The 19,136-nt window shown below is 45.4% G+C and overlaps 2 protein-coding genes across 4 annotated transcripts in view; one reads left to right on the forward strand and one right to left on the reverse strand.

Moving 5' to 3' along the window:
- On the forward strand, nt 1–5,605 carry zgc:110410 (uncharacterized protein LOC553618 homolog). The gene is made up of 10 exons (XM_034553107.1): nt 1–106; nt 377–553; nt 790–868; nt 1,398–1,451; nt 1,776–1,866; nt 1,997–2,034; nt 2,556–2,643; nt 4,129–4,218; nt 4,573–4,620; nt 5,453–5,605. The coding sequence occupies exons 1-10, from the start codon at nt 1–3 to the stop codon at nt 5,603–5,605; spliced, it is 924 nt and encodes a 307-aa protein (XP_034408998.1).
- A 256-nt stretch (nt 5,606–5,861) lies between these two features.
- Nucleotides 5,862–19,136, reverse strand: part of LOC117745072 (ankyrin repeat and IBR domain-containing protein 1-like) — a 28,049-nt gene continuing 14,774 nt past the window's right edge. For all 3 annotated transcript variants that reach the window (XM_034553109.1, XM_034553108.1, XM_034553111.1), the window contains exons 12-20: nt 17,238–17,372; nt 15,447–15,533; nt 15,111–15,177; nt 14,108–14,253; nt 13,508–13,686; nt 13,289–13,340; nt 10,155–10,266; nt 9,708–9,748; nt 5,862–8,978 (exon numbers count right to left, since the gene is read on the reverse strand). In XM_034553109.1, coding sequence (XP_034409000.1) covers nt 8,058–8,978; nt 9,708–9,748; nt 10,155–10,266; nt 13,289–13,340; nt 13,508–13,686; nt 14,108–14,253; nt 15,111–15,177; nt 15,447–15,533; nt 17,238–17,372 — 1,740 coding nt within the window. In that variant the 3' untranslated portion in view covers nt 5,862–8,057. The remainder of the gene's footprint in view (nt 8,979–9,707; nt 9,749–10,154; nt 10,267–13,288; nt 13,341–13,507; nt 13,687–14,107; nt 14,254–15,110; nt 15,178–15,446; nt 15,534–17,237; nt 17,373–19,136) is intronic.

Below are 19,136 nucleotides of genomic sequence, written 5' to 3' on the forward strand. Positions count from 1 at the left end.
ATGGACCAGACTAATGGCAGCAGCAGTGGCGGTTATGGACCTCCTCCCCCTCCGTACAACACTCAGGACTACGGACAGAGTTCTTACACAGGGATGAGCTATCAGGTTGGTCACATTATTATAACGTTTAGGGATTTAACCCCTAACCCGGACGACGTGGGGAGAACTATGTGAAAATCACACTAATTGTTGAATTAATGTCCACCTATTAGTCCAGCATGAGTCTTAATCATACACTTCCAGCTTTCTCCTGATCATGGTAGTGTCGTTAAAAAAAACAGTACATTAAATCCTCATTTTGGATGATTGATTTTCACATTCACGTCGTTTTATGTTTTCCATGTCCTTGTGCTACCTGTGTTGTTGTTGGTTTGAATGAATCAGGTGGGGATGGGCAACGTGGCCGTGGTCTCCCCTCCTGGCACCTATGATAACGTGGTCCATCCCGATGACATGGAGGCGGCGGGAGGAGGCCAGCCGTTTGGTCACGCTCCCCCCGACTACCAGCACAGGTTAAAAGACGGCACCTTCAGGGACGCGGCCGTACGGAGAGGTGAGGGCTAGAAGAAGGAGAAACCCAGAGAATCCCGATGTGTGTTTGATAAGGATAAACTAGATGGACGCCCTCATTGGCCTTGCAGTGTTTTCTTGAAATAGAACATTGTTTAATTTGCCGATGCTGTGCAACATAAACGGCTCTACCTGCCTGTCTGCGTTGCACTGGCACATTATTATATATGTATTTCATCCGTCTCGTCTCACTACGTGGTCGTCTTTCTCTGTGAACAGGTTTCATACGGAAAGTCTACCTGACCTTGATGATTCAGCTGCTGGCGACTGTCGGAATCATCTGCGCTTTTCTTTACTGGTGAGACACTTTCACACAAGGGAGTTCCTTCCAGAAAGAGACAAATCCATGTCACGCACACCCGCCCGTCCATCAATCCGCATTTAGCGTCGTCGGCTCTCGTGTGACAGCAGGCGACATCACGAGCGCCGTAGTCGTCCCCTGCAACAACCCCCCCCCCCCCCCCCCCCCCCCCCCCAAAAAAAAAGAAAAGGTTTGAGCATGCGAGCCGACACACGGCTTGAATCATTCTAAATATGTAAGGTGAGACGGGAGGGGGGAGAATAAAAGGGCATCTCTGCCACATCATATTTTTTGCTTGCAGTACTTTGAAAGGTTTATACGTTTTGTATAATAGATGTGGTAGAACGCTGCCTCGGTAGTTTCTTTTCATAAATTGTATTCTGCTCCCATGTGCACAATACTCTGTCCTCTGTTAATATTTAATAAAATCATTCCTGTGCCTCTATCAAATAAATGGCGCTGCTGTTAAACACCCCCCTCTCTCCCCCTCTCTCTCCCTCTCTCTCTCCCTCTCATGCAATAACAGTGACGCTCTCCGGAGATGGACGTGGGCCAACTCCTGGTTCTCCTACACCACAATGTAAGCCATCAAAAGACATCCAGTCGGATTGTCTAGACTCTAGAACGCTGCACACACTTTCTGGCTGTAACCAGTTTGACCAACTGCAAATCACCTGTCGGTGGGTCACCTAAATGAAAACGTCGCTCGTGCAAATCCAGAGGAAGGTAAATCACAAACTGTCACCCCAGTCTGAATCCCAATCCAGGAAAACTGCCAGCTATACGCCGCATAAATAATGCACTCAGTGAATTCACGTATTGAACATAGTGCCTTTCCCCCCCCCCTTGTTTATAGCCTTTTTATTTGCTGTTTACGATACACTCTATATTCTCTGTGAAATAGGGCGATGGTGATTGTGCTCATCGTGGCCTTGTCCTGCTGTGGCAACCTTCGTCGTCAAGTCCCCCTCAATTTCATCGCCCTGAGCCTGTTTGTGAGTGGAAGCCAGGCATCAAATTAAACCCCCACCACACCTGCTCTATTTCACAGGGTTTTGTTGGTGATGTATTTACTTGTGTATGTCTCTCCATCCCTCTCTCTCTCTCTCTCTCTCGGTGTCTCAGACTCTCGCAGAGGGCCTGATGCTCGGAGCTGCCACGGTGTGAGTATTTGTTTCCCCCACCTGATGCGGACTCATTCACACAACAATAACCCCCATTTGATCCATATCTGACGGCGTGTTGGAAGTCCAGCAATGAAGCCAGCCAACCCTGATGAGACAATTACTGGTTTTAAACAAATTAATAAGCACATGGAATCATATTTTCCAGAAGATAAATGGGATCACAAATAGGTTGTGGGTGTAAACACGCGTCACCTTTTCAATCTGACAGACTTTTAGCAGCGCGTCACTCTCACATTAAACTGCCTGACTATCAATAATATATTAACATTACCATATTTATGGGACATTGCCATAGCGGAAGCTATAACTGATATTACTAGGCAATACATTATGCCATGCTTGTCCAGAGGGGGTCCTCACTCATCACTCCACTTCAGACATATGGTACAGACTATGAAATGATCAAAAGAGCACATTTCCCATAAGGAAGTAATGTTTCCCCTTTCTCTTCGGTGTGCCTTCCCACTGCACATCTGTTTGATCTTTTCTGTCCGCAGGTACTTTAATGCAGAAGCCGTTCTGTGGGCTGTGGGGGCGACGGCGCTGGTGTCCTTCGCCTTGACTCTGTTCGCCATGCAGACCAAAGTGAGATCCGTCACGCGCTCTGGAGCTCAGTTTGCGGCCGCGTTCCCAAAGTGACATTTCATTGTCCATTTACTGCGCTGTGTTTCCTCCTCCCCCCCCCTTCCCCCGCGCAGTCAAAGGGAAGGTGTTAAACTGAGCGGTTCCCTCGTGCAGGGTTCGCCGTACGCAGTGAACGGTTCAAAAAGCTCTCTGCTGAGATCAGTGTGGGACGGGGCTAAACCTCTGGGCTGTTGTCATGCCGGCTGAGGCTCCTACCGCGGACCTTGAGTTCAGAAAATGGCCCGGAGCCTTTTTGTTATTTGCTAAATCCCACCTTTATCCATGAAGTGTACATCAAAGCTTACGCGCTCAGAAATTAATCTTTCAGAGGGTCCTTTTCAGGGCCAACACCGGTGGACACGACGCTCCTCCAGCCAGATGCACTACGTTTTCATTTTCTTTTTAATACACTGGCAACCCTGAGCTTCCACCATTTAACCTCGTCTAAAAAAGTAATACATGAACAACTCTTGATCATTCAAAGTGGACCCTGACATGGGGAAATGGCTCATTCGTGGACAAATGTTATCACACGGGCAACACATTATATACGGGGACTAGATGTAAGCCAAATAGAAATTGCATTTAGAGTCCCCCTTGATTGCCTCTAAATGTAGTTTGGCATTTCACACATTTTACTACTTATTGCGTCTGAAGGAGCTGCAGACATTTATTTATACTGCTTAGATGGGCTAAAAGTAGCAAGCAGGTGTCTAATGATTATACGGAGAACAAATGTGTTCTTAAATGCTCCGTGCTCATTAGTAATCTGGAAAGAAGGCATATGCATCAGGTCTAAATAGCCTGCATGTAGAGGGGAAAACGGCGATATAAATAGTGCGTGGCCGCGCCCTCACCCCATAAAAGAGGTCATTCGCCTGCGTGCGTTCACTTCTGCAAACACTTGCACTTCACTTGGTTTATTTTCTTCATGACTTCACATTCATCTTGCCGTTTCCAGCCCCTCTCGCTCTGCGGTTAACTGGGTTCCAGAGCTTTGTGTGCGCGTCACTGTGGCGTAAAGGGCACGCAGAAGACCGCCTTGCACGTGTAGCCCCCGCAGCTCCTCAGGTGATCAGCGTTAGTCATTCCCCTCTTGTAACTGCCATCTTTCTTTCTGTCTATATCTGAAAAGGGCACACGGGCCAAAAGGCCACCTCCCCTTCCCCCCCTCTCTCGCCGCAGCATGTTGATTAATTATCCGGCATCATTACATGCAGAATCGTTCAAGATTCTCTCGTGTGTTGAACTTGCAATACGTCTTCATCATTGAGCAATCTGTGGCTCCTCGCAGCACCGGCGCCCTTGAGCCTCCCGGCTTGTGTGGCAAAAGATGACTTTTAAATGAGAGATGTCCTGTCTACTGTTTTTCTGTTTGAGAGGCTCGTCACATTCAGTGTCTTCTCCCCCCTCCCCCCAACCCCCCCCCTCCTTTCCTGGCTCCAGTGGGACTTCACCGGATTGAATGGCAGCATGTGGGTGTTTGCCTGGACCCTCTTGTCTTTTGCATTGCTTTGTGGGATCCTCCGATCGCAGGTAGATCTAAAAAACGGATTTACAGAAATAAGCATCACGTTGATTTCAAACTGCTATCTTTTTTTATTTCTTTTTTTACACGACAACAAATGAACTGGAACAGGAAAAAAAAAACACTGCTTTCTTCAAGCGCATTGTGTGCGCCCATTATCAAACCTTTACGAGTAGAGTGGAGGAGAAAAAAAAGGGATTAAAGTATGCTCACGCTCATTGTGTCTGTAGCAAGCACACTATATCACTAATGACAAACAATTCATGTTAAATGGTCACATAAAGGTGTTGTTTTTCAATACATATTACCCCCCATTTGTAAAAGATCGTTACTGATTGTGTGTCTCTTGATTCTACCCACAGTACCTTTACATCTTATACGCCTGCCTGGGAACCTTGCTGTTTTCCTTAGTAAGTACATTCAAACTATTATGACGGAACACGGCTTTATGCAACACAGGTTTGAATTGAAAGCAGACTGAAAAATGTCATTTTCATAATGAAATAAACCATCATCGAGGACTTAATGTCGTGTGTGTGTGTGTGTGTGTGTGTGTGTGTGTGTGTGTGTGTGTGTGTGTGTGTGTGTGTGTGTGTGTGTGTGTGTGTGTGTGTGTGTGTGTGTGTGTGTGTGTGTGTGTGTGTGTGTGTGTGTGTGTGTGTGTGTGTGTGTGTGTGTGTGTGTGTGTGTGTGTGTGTGTGTGTGTGTGTGTGTGTGTGTGTGTGTGTGTGTGTGTGTGTGTGTGTGTGTGTGTGTGTGTGTGTGTGTGTGTGTGTGTGTGTGTGTGTGTGTGTGTGTGTGTGTGTGTGTGTGTGTGTGTTGTAAGCCTCGATGCCAGCCGGCCTCCGGTGTCTGTCATAGTTAGTGCAAAGAGAGAGACTCTGATGTCCTCGTGCCCTTTCATTTCAATTATCGCACCGCTTAACAGCGGCAGGCTTCATTCTCACAGCCACCTCTCTGCGTGCCTTTGGCATTAACGGCAAATGTTGTGACCCATCCCGTCAGCCGGTGGAACAAACTGCTGCTGCACACGGGGCTGAGCAGAGCTGTCGGCGGCCAGTCGCCACCTGCGCGGCCTGTTTTTATCTGCGCTCTCTCGACATGGGAAATGCTGCCCGCGTTCTCCTCTTCAGACCGATGCTCCGTACCCGACCGGCTCGCCGTCTCTTCCATCACACAAAACGCCGCGGCTGCCTTCAGACGTCGAGCTGAAGCCTCTCATCTCTCTCTCTCTCTCCGCAGTACTTGGTGTTTGATACGCAGCGTATCCTGGGTGGGAAACACAGGAAGTACGAAGTCTCTCCCGAGGAGTACGTGTTCGCTGCTCTCAACCTCTATTTGGACATCGTCACCCTGTTCCTCCTCCTGCTGCAGCTCATTGGCCTCTGCCGCTAACACTGTGACATGTACATAGGTGTGTATGGGATGTTATACGACTCAGTACTGTAATATACAATAATATTATAAGCCAAAGTAGTTCAGCCATCCTGTAATCTGTTTTAACGGTCTTGCTGTTGAGAAGATCAAACTGTGTGGGCTTAAAGATGCTTTTGATACCAACTCCATTAAAGGATCGTACACTCACATTAAACTTGTTTTTAATGGATTTATTTCTCTCCAAAATGACGCATTTTTAAAAAGAACACACACATTAAAACTCACCATAGTTTATTGGCATCACACATCAAACAGGTTTCATATAAAGAGGGAATGTATCAAGTATAGACTATGAAAGTGCAAATAGCATTTCAAGGATTAGTTGCTTTACAATAGAAAATCTCATCGAGTTACAAAATGTTCTATGCCATTTAAAAAAAATAATGATAATAAATCACCTGAACATTAGACGTGAAACACAAAGGAAGTGCAAATTCCATTTAAACTCAGCATCCTGCTTCACAAAAAGGGGCAAACCCACTTCCATTACCCAAGTCCATTCAAAGTTAGCTCCACTAACCAGATGGCAACTTCATCACGACTCTCTTCAGATGTAATGTGGCTCTATACGAGATAAAAGGTCATTTCCTTTCAGACATAAGTCTCAAAAGGTAAAAAGCACTGATCAATGTGTCATATTGGTTATTCACAATCCATTTTCTTTAATGGATTAAACTGATTGCGAATAAAAACCTACTTTTATATTGCAACTACTCTCCGATTTAGTGTGTTTAGGTAAGATACATACAGCAGCTCAATTCACTCCAAAGTCATACAGTGGTCGTAGTTTCTGCACCCAAAAAAAAAAAGAGCATTCATTTCTTGATTTGAAGGTATTAACCGTTTGACCCAATAATATAAAATCTGTGTCATCCATTAAGAAAATATTACTGGAACTAACAGAAAAGCCTCATGCTACAAATATTCTGATGAGGGAAAAAAAAAAAATCAAATCAAGATCTCAGGTTTGCACACTAAACTGTATGTGAGATAACTTTAAGGTAAAAAGTGGTGTTTACACTGTAATACTGTGTAAATTAGCAAAAGAAAATGACATAAAAGGCACTGACTGTATCTCTAGTTGCGTAGAGAACCTCCCCCCCCATGTGTTTGAGATGCAATACATATTCATGACTTCCCCATGCGTTACCCTGCAGCCCGGTACATATGTGGAGCTCCAGTGAGAATGACATCATTTACACTAACGTGGGCGTGATTAATGAACTCACCAGCGTCTGAATGAGAAGGCCTGGTTATCTCCTCCTGCCTTATATAAACAAGGCGACTCACTGTCTACTTAGTCGGTCACGCTCGGCTGCAGGACGGAAACCAGCGACAATGTGATTCACAACGAACTGAACTGAACCACGCCCAGTGGCCCAGTGGCCCACCACGCCCAGTGGCCCAGTGGCCCACCACGCCCCGTGGCCCAGTGGCCCACCACGCCCAGTGGCCCAGTGGCCCACCACGCCCCGTGGCCCAGTGGCCCACCACGCCCAGTGGCCCAGTGGCCCACCACGCCCCGTGGCCCAGTGGCCCACCACGCCCAGTGGCCCAGTGGCCCACCACGCCCCGTGGCCCAGTGGCCCACCACGCCCAGTGGCCCAGTCAGCGGTTGCTTTCCCATTGAAAGTGTTTGGACCGAGGCTTTGGGATGAATACCGTTGGTCTGGTCAATTTTTAAATGTTTTTTTTTCCATTTATTTTTTATAAAAAGGAGGCCACTGACTGATGAATCTAAATTGTTATGGTCTTAAACTACAGATTTACACAGCGCACTATATAGCTTTAATATAGTGAGATCTGGAAAAACATCACACAGCCATCGCGATGTCCAAATAGAAATATGGCTCGAGACGTTCAGCGGAGCGGTGGAGATTGTAATAAACAGGCACAATTTTACTTTGAAGAATCCACTTGGTGACTGCAAACTGTGCTTTGCTTGTCAGTGTTTGGCACCCATGAAGTAGGCAGGTGTGTACAGGTGAAAAACCCTCAAGACACATACAGTAGGCGTTTTACTCCAGTGGAAACAAATAATAATACTTGCACTACGCATAAGTATCTTCTCTCCTATTAAACTGATTTCAGAAAAAAGCTCAACAGCAAATGTGCATATTTCTACCAGCAGACTCATTTTTAGGAAATATATCCTAGAAAGATGTTATCAGATGTAAGCGCTTGTTTTCCAGGAGGGCTGATTGTTGTGGGGGGCTGACAGGAAACCAATCTGACTTCAATGCTGAGGCCTAATACTTCTTCCCCCTCTTTCCTACCAAGTGCGAACAGACACATTCTTCATTCTGTATACATTCCACCTGAATATTTTCTCAACTCGGGTTTAATTTGCAATCTATAGTGTTTTTTTTTTTTTTTTTGGGGCCTCTCCCTCCCGTCTCAGCCAATCAGTTCATACCAAGTGCACCTGGTCCTCCCACTCAGAGGAGCTGCTGCTGGGCAGCGTGTCGGACCCAGAGTCGAACTGCGGAGTGTCGACGCGGCGAACCTTTGAGCACCCCCGTTCGGCGTGGTCTCCGCTCGGGTCGAGGGCGGCCACGTAGGGCAGCGGCTCGGCGTCCGGCCCCACGAGATCCAACTGCGTCGGCCTCTGGGCGACGGCACCCTCCTTCTCCGCCACGTCGCTCAGTCTCCGAGAGGAGAAACCCGCTTCTGCCTCCGCCTCCTGGGGTTTGCTGCTCTCGGGCAGGACGCCCCCGCCTTTCCCGTCATCCTCAAGGCACCCTCCTCCGCCTGCGTGGAGCGCGCCGAGGTTCGATTCGGTGTCGGAGGAGGTCGAGGGGACCAGGGTGATACCTTGAGGATTCATGTCGTGGAACCACGCCATGATGTTGCCCAGCAAATTGTCGTTCGCCGCCATAGCGGAGGACGTGGACGGGTCGTGGCTGCCGCACGTGGTCGAGTCCAACGTGTCGCTGGAAGATGAGAAGAGGCCCGTCGATGAGTCGCTGCCTCCTGGAGCCACTGGTATCGGCGCCGAAGCCCCGTAGGCCCGGTGGTGACTGTTGCAGTGCTGCACTGAGGCGGAGACGCCAGCGGCGTACTGGCTGCTGATGTTGATGTTGCCGAGTCTAGCCAAGTTATCCCCCAGCTCCAGCAGTTCTGAGCTGCTTAGAGAAGCTCTGGAGAGGCCCTCTACCCCCGGAGCACTCTGCTCGAGCCTAGAAGGCAGCGAGTTGCCGATGGCGCCGAGCGAGGCCTCGTTGGCGAGGACGTCGTGGTTGGACCAGATCTCCGCCATCGCCGAGTCCTGGAGCGACAGCTGAATGGCCAGCAGGATGTTCGGGTCGTCATCGTCCAAAGAACCGAGGCCCTGCAAGAAGATCCAGGAGACAGTGTGAGTGATGCAGGCCAAACCAGTGTCCTCCACTTCCAAAGCACCAGCAGCGTCCAACCGGCACCGACTCTTGACAAGGAAGTAAAAGCAGCAGCAGGTCAGACCTGCAGACGGGAACCTGCGGAGCACAATCTACAGACAAGACAGTAATACCAGGCAGTGGTATTTCTTTTCTTTTTTTATCTTTAAAGCTGCTGTGTGTGTTTTAAACTCCACACTGGTAAAATATAGGGTTGGTGATATTGTGCATTTGTGTTGTTGTCCAACACAGACAGTTCAGACTTCCCCAACCAGTACAAAACAAATCCTTTCGCTAAATAAATGCATGTCCAGCTGGGAAGTATAGATTTTACCAAACGTTAACTCAAACCAGAGTAAATTATGTATTTGAGGGGATTATTTCCACCTGCAGATTATGTGCACTAACATCATTGTGATTAAAATAAAACATGTTGCCCAACAGTGGAGGTCTTCACGTCCTAAGCCTTGGTGAGTTTTACTTCTTTTGTACATTGATTTAATCTGTTTATTTTAAAGTGCATTAGACTTTTCACATTGTTTTGTTAGGATTGCCTTTAAAACCCGGATCTCATCATCTTCATGCCACAGTGAGAAAAAAGTAGACCTTCAGAAATCAATCCAGCTCGATTGATGGCGTACAGCCTCGACGTCGTCTGAAAGCTTCGAGCTCAACTGTGCACTCACCATCAGATGACGCCGTCGTCCACCTCCAACATCCTGGCCGTCTTTGGAGGAAAAGAAAAACGGGACAAAAACACCCAGTCAGTCAACTGAATCTTTACAGCTGCACCTAGATGGCTAATTTATTAACCCATTGCTTATTTCCACTTTTCAGGAAAATCATCGTGCTGCAAAAATTATCGGAAGAAACCGGTGCCCTCAGCATTTCCCCAGGACATTCACTAATTTAGTATCTTCATCTGAAATCAATCATTTGCTCTGACACAACATATTTTACTGGATTACTGGATCAATGTTGTTTAATTTGGTGCACACATTATTTAATCATAGATTAGAAAACCTGTCAATCGCACTATACACTGAATTACATTTTGTATTTTTTTACAAATTAGCCCACAACAGGAAGGTGGCCATATGAGAACAGAGTCCACCACTGAGAACGAAAAGTACCTAAAATGCTGTCGCTGGAGTCGTCGGGGTCGGGTGTGTTGCTACGGAGACTGGACATGTCTCCCCGCCTCCGCTGCCTGTGTCTCCGTCTGTACTGGAACTCTGCGTACTCCTTAAGAACGACAACACACAATGTTTTTGGACTCGTCATCAACAGAAACATGTTTCCATGTATTGCTCATCTGGGGGTTACAGTTGCACATTTTTCTTTGCTTCCTACCTTGGATTTAATTTTTTTTCTTAGTTATAAAACATTTAAAAGGGTGACTTTGTAAACTGTAACAAGCAGTGATGCGGTCTTCTTCAAATGTGGTCTGACATCATTCAAACCCTTTCATCTTGAATCCTTCCATCATTAGCGGAGGACACGCTCGCTCACTAGAAGGGAGTATTGGAAATTCAGCAACGCGAGCACCGACGTTCAGATGGTTGAAGACTGTGTGTGTGTGTGTCCGTGTGTGTGTGTGTGTGTCCAACTAATATCAGAAGCAACCAGGAGTGATGCAAATAAAAAGCAATAAATATTAATTTACTGGCTCAGAATTCATTCAAAATTACACTTATTTTATCCAGCTTCAGTTATTTATTCTGTAGAATAATCTTTCACCGTTCACAACAAAACTGATATTTCTAGCGCGTTATCACCCGGGAGTTTAAATCAGTTTTACACCCGCTGTGTTTCACACGGGTCTAAATTATATTAGTACTAGTGTAATAAGTGTGTGTGCATATATGCATGTATTTCTAATCATAGGACGTCTATGTGCGTGTGATGGTTCACTTAAAAAATTTTTGCTATGTTGACGAGAGACTGCGATCCAATGATGCGTCAGAAGATGAATGCTGTAAGGCATAAAAGATGTCCAATAAAACAAAGTTTTACATCTAATTTGAGCACATATTACATGTATATCATTTTTAAACTGAAAATAATAGTGTATGCACTGTTTTAACTTGGTTTCCCTTCCAATAATATTTCTACAAAGTGTGCCTTATAGTTTGGGGATTCTGCTTCAACCAGATGGTACTTGTGCTGGTCAATTACACACCGACTGTAAACTCCGCTGCCAACACGGGATTTGTATTCTTTGGTCGTCGACCAGCATGAAAAGGTTACATACGCTGACTTTGCTCATCTGCATATCGGTAATCAATCAACTGCATTCTTTATATTCACTTCAAGTCACTGAGTCACATTCATATAAATCACCCAAACATTGTCCTTCATGTTTCCGCCGCTCTAAAAATAGCCCAGTATGAAGTGAGGGCTGTAAGAAGCCTGCAGCGGCCCATCTGTAGCTGTGCCTGAGAGGCAGAGTCGCCAGCCCTTGATTATTACTGGGGAGTTCCCATTAACTACTGCAGCTGAGAGACACAAGCTCTTAATTAAGGGACAACAATAAAGAACCTTTTCTTTTTTTAAGTGGCGTTCAGCGTCTGGTGGCAACATTTACCGTGAAGTGCCCAAAAATAATTTCTTCACACCGATTTGTTTGTAATTTAGATCCTGTTCCTTTGTCCTTCTTTAGAAGTGAGATGGGATTTATATCTAATTTATTCTTTTGACGATAAGTCACATCTTTGTAGTGTGCGCCTCGCGTCGGTCATCTTTTCTTGTGCAGTAAACAAATAGACTGGTTCCATATTAAACAAATGGTATTCATAGTTACTTCAGTGTAGTAAAAAATAAGCGTCCACATTTCTGCCCGAGAGCAGGTGACCTGTGAGGCCGTGTCGCGAGGTCTTATAATCTGGATCTACCGGGATCAGGGTACCTTGTCAAGATAATGGAACATTTTATGAGCAGACTGCTAAATAATTTAAATAACTATTTCTTTCAGACATCCTTGGCATCTGAGAGAGTCTTGTTTTTTTTTTTTTTTTTTATGCTTTTAGTCTGTAAAAACAGCTCAACTCTGGGTCAGGGTTTGGATAACAAAATACCTGCAAGTGACCATTTAACTCGAGTAAACAAAAGCTTTACAAAGCGTTGCCTCTGCGTTTCAAAAACGCATTCGTGAGACTGATCTCGTCATTTAGTTTCCCCGTCAATGAGGAGATGCGCGCTAAAAAAAAGGTGTGCACATTAACACGAGAGGCTTAGGTTTGGTGTGAGATTTGCATATTTGTGCGGTGCTTTCAGGAGCCTACGGAGAGCCGTTTATCGGAGCTAAAATGTTCCGGATGAGAAGCTCCGGGTGTTTAAAAAAAAAAAAGAAACCAAAAACTGCCGCAGTCTGGAAAACGAAACGATAACAGAAGCTTCGGGGAGATCTCCGGCGTACCGTCTCGTGCGCCGCCGCCACCGAGAGAGCACGCAGGTCAATAATCAAAACCATTATGTGGTTGACGGTTTTATGAGCGTAAAAGTTAACCACAGACGCCTGTTACTAATACGCAATGATCGGGAGCAACCTGCTTAGGTGTTCGCCAGAGTGCGACTCGTTCAATCATTCCCAGCGGGCGCACAGGGGAACACTCGACCATCTGGCTCGCCGCAGTGTGGCGAACAACACGCTGATCTTTGGGTCGCCGTGTTGTCGCTGCGCTTTCACATCCAAAGTCAAGCATTAAAAAAGGTTTAGATGTAGACTGACTATAAAAAATTTAAAAAAAAGGTATAATGTCGGGCTGCGTCATTTTATTACATTGTTATCCAGATTGCTTGGAGTGAATTAAACCTGATTAAGTGTGATATTAACAGAAGTGCCTCAAGTGGAGCACAAATCAAGGTATCGGCCTCACGCACACTGATTAACCACTTTCAGGCTGTGATTGCCGATTATAGCTTCACATATAATGTAAATTCATCTTCTGTCGGGATTAATCCGTTTATTTGGCTGCTTGCTGTGGCGGCATTATAGATCTCGATGGATAAAGTCTTCATTGGTTTTAAACTGATTTGATGTTTATTGTACCGCCGAGGCTTGATTTCAATTTCTAGCATCATCGTGAATGATTAGGACCTAAAAATTGTTGCATTTCATCCTAAGGGGGCAAGACAAATTTTCTTTTTCACGCGTGTTAAATCGGAAAAAAAATAAGATAACAAAATGGGAGAATCACGCAAAAGGATCGGCGTGTCAAAAGTCCCACACGCACATTTAGTTCAAAAGGAATGAAGGTTCTGTTACCTCAGGTGATGCAAAGCCTAAATACTCCCAGTCCCACGTTCCGCCAGCGAAACTGCAAATGAGACAGAAGGAACGATTCAGTCACTACAACATCCTGATTAACTGCTGCATTTGTATAGCCAATTAGTCACTTTTGATTATTTGAAACTGCCGTTATGTTGCATTAAAGCGCTGTTTTTCATTGTGAAGACGAGACACTTTTATTGAGCTGGGTGTTACCTGCGCCTGGGGGCTTCAGGGGAGTCATTGGGGGCCACTCCCCTGGCTACCGAGGCAAGGAACTCCTGCCGCTTCTGCTGAACAAGACATGCTGCGCGGATGATTTTGTGGCGCGGCGTCCTGAGATACGGCCGGTTAACCTTTTGTGCCAGGTCCTCAGTCACCATCTCCAAGTCCGTCTGAGGGCAGAAAGAGAGCTGAATGGATGATTTTGGTAGGGCGTGAATTCGAGTTTATCTTCCCAATCTGTCCTCATACGGAGAAAGGGACTTTACCGTGTATGTATCTTTAAAAATGTATTCTTTTTGCACGCTTTTAAGAGACAGGACTATAGGTCTGTGTGCCTTGCTCATTCATTTTACAGTATTTAAAAAGGCCACCGTATTAAAGACGGCAGGTAAGTACTTTCCTCGTCCTTACAAGCAATCATAAATTATATAATGCCAGCTCTTTAACTAAAAGCTGAGATGGGCAGGTGTAACTGGGGCGGATTGTGAAGATCATGTGGTAGGAAGCTTTAGTCCTCGAATCTCTAATGGCCCATATAAAAACCGGCTGCTGTGAACGTTTGTCTTCTTCTTGCATAAGCGGGACTGAAACCTGCATGAGCTCGTAGATCTCTTTCTTTGTGCTTTTGGGCTCCAGAAAGAAGCCATAAGGATAAGAGCACTTCAGGATGCGGCGAGTCTTCAGTAGTTCGAGGACCGCGTCTTCAATGAACGTGGTGTCAGGTGGGCCGCCTTCCCCTGGAGAAGAGAAGCAGAGGACAGAGAGTTTCTGCTTTACTTTTGGAGACACATCGAGGTATTGCAGATACTGTTCTTCTATATTAAAAAGGGACAATTCATAGACTTGGCTAACATGGGAATTAAACTTGGATTGCGTAACGCGGCGATGCGTGTTGCTCGTGCGCAATGCATCCTGGTACATGTAGGCACGTCCGCCACAGCTCCGAGAGAAGGGAGAGACCAGATTTCTCGGGTCAATACGGCACACAGAGGGGAATTTAGTTCTTCATTGGACAACATTTAGAATCGGCACTGAATGGATATCCACATAAACGGTTGCAAATGTTCCCTTTAAATAGGATCTAGATGGCAGGGGAGGGCCGCGACGTTACGATCTGCCGTTTTGAATACATTAAAAGAAACACGTCGGAATACACAACAGCGAGACAATCGCGGTCGATTTGCAATTTTGCAAGTGGGAGTGTAAAAACCTGTCTGCAAATGCATTGTGCGAGATGAATTGCGCAAAACGTTCAACTGAGCCAGACTCGTAAACAACGAGTTATGACCATTTCCATTTCTCTGTCAGCTGATGAAAAAAACAACACCGCAGTCAGAATCTTGGCTATTCTACAGAAGTTGTAATTGCTCGTCTCAATGGGGGTTTAAAGCACACTAAAGCTAAAGCATATTCACAAAGCACCGCTTTCTCGCGATGTTCGACGTGCCCGCTGGATAATAACCATCGCCATTGTTGTGTTGTTAACACATTAATACAACACCTTTGAGTCCAAACGCTCGGTATCGGAGGACTAGATTAAGATGTGTCTGGATGTTATAGAGACTGACGCCGATGCGGCAGACTGCACACTCACTTCCACTCAGGGCTCGACTGAGCTGCTCCATCTTCTCTTTGGCTGTTTTTAACAGACGCTGCTCCAGCTGTTGTGAGGAAGAAAGTAAAAAAAATAAATAAATGACCCGCCCAAACAATCAAGAGGATGCCACTTTATGAAGCTGACTAAATTGGAAATAACAATTATCAATAATTTTTCCCACAACAATCATTGAGACACAGTCGCGAGGAATATTTAATTAAATGTACTGAATACAGAATCACCATACTTTAATAGTGAGTATGCCCACCTATGAGGCCATATGCCAGTACAACAGACATGACCTCATTGAAAGGCAAAGCCCGGCCTGCTTACCTGGTAGCTGTGCTCGTGGTTCTTGAAGCGGGTGTAGTAGTGCATAAAACGGTCCAGTTCCTGAAAGCTCTTGTGCTTCTGTTCCGCCTGCAAAAAGCGAGATGAGACACCAGTCGGTCAATAAACCCACGAGCGTGTTGTCCCCCCACCTCTCAGAGTGAATTGAGGGGCAGTCAAAGTAAGTGAGTAGTGCCACGGGGCTGAGAATGAACTTCTTTTTAGCTTTGGGGAAGGTGGGCGGGCTTTGATTTGTGGCTCAATGGTCACGAATCTAGACTTATTGTGTTTGTGTGTTTTCCATCTCACTCGTGTCAACTGCCTGGACTCAGGTGCTCTCCTGTTACGAGTGTATAAGCACACACGTTTGTTTGCACACCTTTCACTTGAGTGGAGGTATTAAAAAAGGGATAGTTCAGAGTGTTTGAAGTGGAGTTGCATTGGGTACTTCTCCATAGTGACTGTGTGTAACTATGGCGGCGGAGGAGGAGCAGCACAGAAGCCAAGCCGGGTGCCGGGGTGACGGACCGTAATGAGGCTGGTTTCCTTTCAGCTCCGTGGGCGTTTACTGCGTTTTGCTGTCATTTCTGTCTGCCGCGCTAGTTATTCTCCTCTGATCTGTGTTTCAGGGCGGAGCTTTGCAAACACACACACACACACACACACACACTACGTGGGGCAGAGACATTCAAGCACTCGGCAGTCGGCCAGCTTGTTGCTCTCGCTGCTGAAGTTCAACTGAAAATGTGTTCTGTCGGGGAATAAAGTGACTTAAAAGACGGAAGAGTAGAAGAGAGCTAGGAGTGAGGAAAGGTCTGCTAGCTGCATCGTAAAAAATCATAATTAGAGCGCACTGCAGAAGGATTTATGTTTTATTTTTGTAATGTGTGTGTACTCTGGTGGTTCACACAGATATTAGTATTGGAAATATGCAGCTTTTTACATCATAGGCTGTTGTAGCAAGATTTTATTTTTTTTAAGCACTTTCTAAATAAAAGGGAGTTCAGATATTTTTGGACTGCTTGTATTAATTGATGAACAAGCAGCCATGTGCAGTGTTATAGAAAATTTAGATTGGGATAAATAAATAAAAGAATCGTAAATAACTCAATAGGCCAGCGAAGATTAATGGGGGAAGAAATCTGCACGTTATATATAGATTCATTTAACAAGACACACATAAATAAACATAAAATGCTATTTAGTATTTTCAACAAATCACTTTTTACTTATAATCATAGGATTAGAACAAACATATGCCAGTTCTGATATGTTCAAACTCAAAGCCTATCAATTTGTTCATGTTTTATTAATAACCCGTTGTGAGAGCCAATCCGCACCCCCTGACCTGCAAAAATATGCATTAATCGACCAGCTTAACGCAAACCGACAACTTAATGCACTAAAGTAGCACAGAGAAGAGGACCGAGTACTTTTTTTAACATTTAGAACTAAAATATAAAACAGCTACTATAAAATGATGCCCTCAAGCATATTTCCTGTCGGTATTTGTGGACATAACAAAAGGAAAAAGGGGGCTCTCCCAATACTATCAACATTCTGTTTTAAGAAATGGGACCGAAGTTGGCAGAAACACTCCATGAATGTGACGTTAATCAACTCGAGCCGCTCGGCTTCTTCACGTTGTCGCAGGGCGATCTGAAAACAAGTGCCCGACTCTCTCTCGTGTGTGTGTGTGTGTGTGTGTGTGTGTGTGTGTGTGTGTGTGTGTGTGTGTGTGTGTGTGTGTGTGTGTGTGTGTGTGTGTGTGTGTGTGTGTGTGTGTGTTTCTACCTCTTCAGTCATCTCCTTGGACTGCTCCTCCACCTGCTGGATGACTTCGTAGCGAGTGCAGCGATAGTAGCCTCCTGTCGATGAGCTGTGCTTTTTCCACTCCTCCAGACAGATCCAGCAGAAGTCATACTTACACTACGGGGAGAGAGAGAGGACATATTAAGAATATTTAATCGCTTCTGGTCAGCCGTCACATCAACAACCGGATAGCTAGATACCCACAGTAGACCAGATGTGCTGGGGTCATTTGCATTTCATGAACTGAATACACACACAGTTGGTTTATGTTTGTTTTCAACTAGTAAACAAGTAAAGAGCTTCCCTAACTCAGGGGAAGTGGTGTAACTCCTAACATGATCAAGTCTGGATCTCTGAGGATATAACAACTAAAAATACTTTTGAAATTGCCATGTCTGATCTCGAATCAGAATAATAATTAAGGGTGAATGAAACCTTGGACTTGTCTCTGTTTAATGAACACAGGCTTTCTGAGTCCTCAAAGCCGACTGCCACTCGAAGGCACTCAGACTAGATTTGACATTGCAGGGTATTGTGTTGTATAAAACAGAAATATGCACCCTATTTGGGGTGCAAGTGATTTCTGTGCCACGAGTAATTTCTGCAGGTGACCTCTGTTGTCCTGGAAACACCATGCTTACATGACACTTGAGAAGAGATCAATACTAAATGAAAGAGTGGGAGGGGGCGGCTGAATGGCAGGACAGAGAGACGCATAGATAGTTTCTGAAATGGTGAGAAAATAAAAGTGTTCAGCCAAAGGGAATGGCAGCGAAAAGACAAACACGTGTTCCTCTGCAACGCCGAGTGTTTCCAAGCAACGGGGGAGCGAAGCCATCTCTCGTCGGGTAATAACGGGTCAAGAGGCTGAGCCCTCCGTGGCCCCTCAGCTAGCAAGAGCGGCTCTATTTCTCTCAAACAGGTCGGCCTCTTTAACCAGAGACAGCGAGAGCGCTAAAAAAAAAAAAGGACAGCGCCCGGCCGTACGACGGCGCCGTGCGACTTCCACGGCCTTCCCTCCGGCGACAGCGGCAGTAAACTGAGATGCAGCTGTGTGATTATCGGTCTCACGCGCTCTGCCTGGGTGTTTTTGGTTCGTTGTCTGTTGCCTCGGTGACCTCTGTATCACTCTGGCTCGGCATCCGAGTGAGACAGAAGCTGCCGGATAACTACGGGACTTTCCCAGATGGCTTATGGATTGTTTGCGAGCGCGGCGGCATCACAAGCTGCCACTTGTAAAATAATCTTTTAGAACGACAGCTAAACTTGGCTGGTAGCAGCTTGAATGCGATTACTCATATTAACCTTCAGAAGTGTATTACAACATCATTTCTACAATTACCTTCAGCTTCTTTTCATACTTGCTTGAATCTAGAGAATAATGCTCTTGGCAATGTAACACATCAAATGTTTCATCCTCAATGATTTATTCATAAATATCAAATGAGTCCCCGGTGTAAATTACAATAACCTAACAGACTATTATAAAAATACCACACACTGTAAAATATTGTGTAATGCCCAAAAGTGAATAACCAAAATGGAATTGGTTTGTGAGACGTTTGAAAGTTAAATAAGTCGTATAATCATAAGAACCCTAAATAGTGTGAGAACACAGCTAAAAAAAAGGAAAATATTTTATTAGACAATACTTTAAATCTTAAGCTTCTGAAGTTTGAAAATGGAGCAGCGTTTCACTGAATTTGGACCAAATGTGTGCTTCTAAAAATGATTCGAGTGGCGTTACCGAGCCTTCGACTTCCTTTCTCCTGTTAAACAAAGTTCCCCGGCGACGCCCCCACCTAAACCTCGGTTAAAGCCGATTTAAAACCAGCATGCTCAGATCAAGTCCCACTCCACTTTTCATCCTGGCACCAGATG

Source organism: Cyclopterus lumpus, chromosome 16 (assembly GCF_009769545.1).
Source record: "Cyclopterus lumpus isolate fCycLum1 chromosome 16, fCycLum1.pri, whole genome shotgun sequence".
In the NCBI taxonomy this organism is placed as follows: Eukaryota; Metazoa; Chordata; class Actinopteri; order Perciformes; family Cyclopteridae; genus Cyclopterus; species Cyclopterus lumpus.